This window comes from Malus domestica, chromosome 10 (assembly GCF_042453785.1).
Source record: "Malus domestica chromosome 10, GDT2T_hap1".
NCBI lineage: Eukaryota > Viridiplantae > Streptophyta > Magnoliopsida > Rosales > Rosaceae > Malus > Malus domestica.
Window position 1 is genome coordinate 24,988,668 of NC_091670.1, and position 3,538 is coordinate 24,992,205.

General features: G+C 37.7%; 1 protein-coding gene across 1 annotated transcript; it reads right to left on the minus strand.

Moving 5' to 3' along the window:
* Positions 1–354: 354 nt before the first annotated feature.
* On the minus strand, positions 355–3,241 carry LOC103412129 (uncharacterized). Its single transcript, XM_008350726.4, has 4 exons — positions 2,833–3,241; positions 1,635–2,275; positions 1,057–1,257; positions 355–671 (listed from the first exon to the last, which is right to left on the minus strand). The coding sequence occupies exons 1-4, from the start codon at positions 3,074–3,076 to the stop codon at positions 639–641; spliced, it is 1,119 nt and encodes a 372-aa protein (XP_008348948.3). The 5' UTR covers positions 3,077–3,241; the 3' UTR covers positions 355–638.
* Between the last annotated feature and the right edge of the window lie 297 nt (positions 3,242–3,538).

Sequence of the window (3,538 nt, forward strand, 5' to 3'; positions counted from 1 at the left end):
TCTACCCTGCAGAGTACCATAAATTTTTTATACTAAACTTGTTGAGAGGTAGCATGGTTCAAAAAGTCAAGTATATTCTACGCTGTGGAGTATCATAAAATTTTTATACTAAACTTGTTGAGAGTGTAGCATGGTTTAAATTCATCTTTTGCGAAAGTCGAACTTAAAACTTCTCGCTTACCAATGAAGAGGGAAAAAAATAAAAAATTTATAACATTTGTAAAAAGTGGGTCACATGTAAGGATACACGTTTTCGATTAGAATGATCCGGAAAATAACCCTGCATTTTGGTGAATCTTCTGTTTACCTTATATCTTGGAAAATGAAAGCTAAGTGAAGAAAGGAGATAAAAAGTTTGAATAAATAACCTTGGAAACCATTTGGATCCAAATTCCAGGGCATGTGGTATAATAATACTATGAATTTGAAGAAAATGACACAATTTTTCTACATACATTATTGGCTGCTTGATGCGGATGGCTTATTGCTATACATTTAATCAAATATATCACCAAAAAAAAAAAAAAAAAAAAGACAGGAAGAGAAAAACTTGAGATGCATTTCATGAGTCCTAGATTTGTGTTTGCGTCAGCTTGCGTATTGAGCGTCGGAGTTAATCCGAAATGTCTATGTACCCTTCAAACTGCAGTTTCATTTGCTACCGAGATTTCCTGTGAAAAGAAGATAAAAAATGATGTCAAATTAAGCGTATACACTGCTTTATTAATGTCCATGAGACACTGAGTGATCTGAATTGCAAATTGATTTACGTGACTAGACTAAAAACAAAAGGGATTATACAGACTGAAACTTATTTGGAGAATAATAATTCGATTGACACAGATGAATTTCAATTTTCACCACAGAAGCTATGAATATGGAAGCAGTATCCAAAGATGAATAGACGAAACCATCTTTCAAAACCTGTATACGATGATCAATTTATATGTCGGGACTGAATCCTTAGCTGGTTTGTCCTCGTCATTGGATGCTTGCTGACATGCTACACTAAAAATTCAAAACCAATGGTAAACTAGTCTATACATGCTAACTTGCCTTTGGCGTTGCTGTGCTTGAGAAGGTGCATCTTGATGTGATGGCACGTCCATGATCTAACAGCCATCCTACCTCGCTGTATGTATCACCTTCTTTAGTTTCTTTCACTGAACACCACAGCTGCTTGGGAAGCAATACGAGACCACTTTCATCTCTTACGGAGCTCTGCTCGCTGTTGTCTAAAAGTTCTTGAAGAACATTCTGTTTATCAAGTTCACATTATATACTAATTAGACCATGGAATTACAAGAAATCCAACAAATAAATACTTATTTACCAAATGGATGGATAGGAGGCCATAACTTCAGAAGATATCAAAGAAAGATATTAAAAAGTGACACAAAAAGATCAATCAAGATTGAATGAGAGAATATGTAGATGTTTTGTGATTCCCACGGTGACAAAAACAAAGAATGAAGTGAACCTCCCGAGCGACCAAATTGCCTAACTTTTAACCAAACAAAAGAATTATTTGAACATATGAAGCAGACTTAATGATATTCAAGGACTTGAGCTTCGGTTAAGCATATCACGCAAAATATACACACCAAACCGAAAAGAGGAGGACCATAACTCACAATCTGAGTACCACTGAAACTGGCAACAGCACTGGGACCTCGCCAAGTTCCAACAACTTCTGAAGCTTCCAATGCAGCCGTAGAAGCAAAGGCAGAATCACGGATAGCACATCCACCTAACTGATCCCCATCTCTGAATGGCCCATACCAATTCTCACAGTAAACTCTAATATTCTCCAGCAGCATTTTCTGATTCTCTATGCGGATGACCTGAATCATTCTCACACGAGACTCTTTATCTTGAGGATTGATCAAGCAATACTCTAACTCCAGTAACTTATACGTACCCTTATCCTGAATTGGCAAGACAGACACATAACATCCACTAGACTGATATGCAAAGGCAGAAACTTCGTTACTCTGACCACCAATATTCTTCTCAATGATTCTATATCGAGTGGCGGCATCAGCTTCACATCCAACTGTAGGAAGTAGCTCTATATTCTTGTATAAAAGAATGTGCTCATCTGGGTTAGCAAGAGTGGGGCATTGAGTCTGCCAATCAAAAACCTTAACCTCCCACTCCCTGTATGCTGCAGGTACAACATTCTCGGGAAGTTCTATTGGGAACCCTTCCCTTGTGAAGTCTGCTCCATGGCCATCCCATTCACCGGACACATTCCTGGCAAATTCGGACCACGCTCGAACACATAAAAGAGAAATTGAATTATAGCAGCACGTCAAATATATTAACTTATAGATTCTAGACTTCAAATAGTTAACATAACAAATACAAATTTAACCATCATCTCTCTTATCCATTGCCTTTTCTACCATAAATGAAACCGGATATTAAATAACTGACCCTTTTAGATTGGCAGATTGCAATTTCTTTGGAAATTAGTCATAAAAGTTATTACATTTCTTCACTCAATTTCAGACTTATACTCTTATCAACTGTGGTGCACCCTAATCCAAAGAATGGAAATTCACCCGCCAAATATCAAACTGGATATCTAATAACTGGAAATTTTCCATTGGAAGCCCGAAAATTCTTTGGAAATTGATCATAGAAATTATAAATTTCAATTACTCAATTTCTATACAACCCCAAATCCAAATACCGTCTGTTGCTCCAAATATCAATGCAAAGATGCAAACTTTTTGACGCTACAACAACGATCATACGATTTTAATAAAACCCACAAAACCAAGTAAATAACCAGATTTTTGGCAAAAGCGCTTAAAATACACTCACCAGAAGCAAAAGTGGAAATGGGATTGAAGCCATTGCTGGGGTCCTCCTCCTGGAGCTGCAGCTTAACATCTGACACAGCGGTGTTGGAGGAGGAAGAGGCAGCGCTCTGGACAATCTGACCTCTCTGACGGCGGTTGTGATGCAGTTGGAATTGAGGGCTCGAGGGCTTTCTGGGAGAGGGCAGAGAAGTGCTTAGGCTTAAAGCTGTGGTGAGGGGGATTATGCTGTTTAGAGCCAATGCCATGTGAGTTGTTTCTTTCGGATATATGGGGTGGGTTGTGGTGGCCGTCCGTTTCTCTGCTTTTATTACTCAGCCGCGGGAATGAGGTGGGAAAGGACACAGATGCAGTTGTTGCCTTGTTCTTGGTGCATAAACAAGATGACGGAATATTCTTTCGAATCGCTTGGCAGCAAGTGGGCCCATGGGAATAACTAGTTAATTACTTAGACTGGCCTTCAGAAAAACGATGTCGTAGTGGCTTAATGTGTTTCTCCAATTTTGGGTTATAATTTTCGATGTGCTGGAAATACGGTCTTGTACAACAAATTTCATCAAAAACCATGTCAACAATTGGTTTAGTTTACTAGAGAAGTGATTTAATTCCATAAAAATAAATAAATAAAAGAGATATGATTTAAGAGAATTTTCTTAAAAGAAATTTATTATTGGCATTCCAAAAATTATATATTTAAAAAAAATGTACTT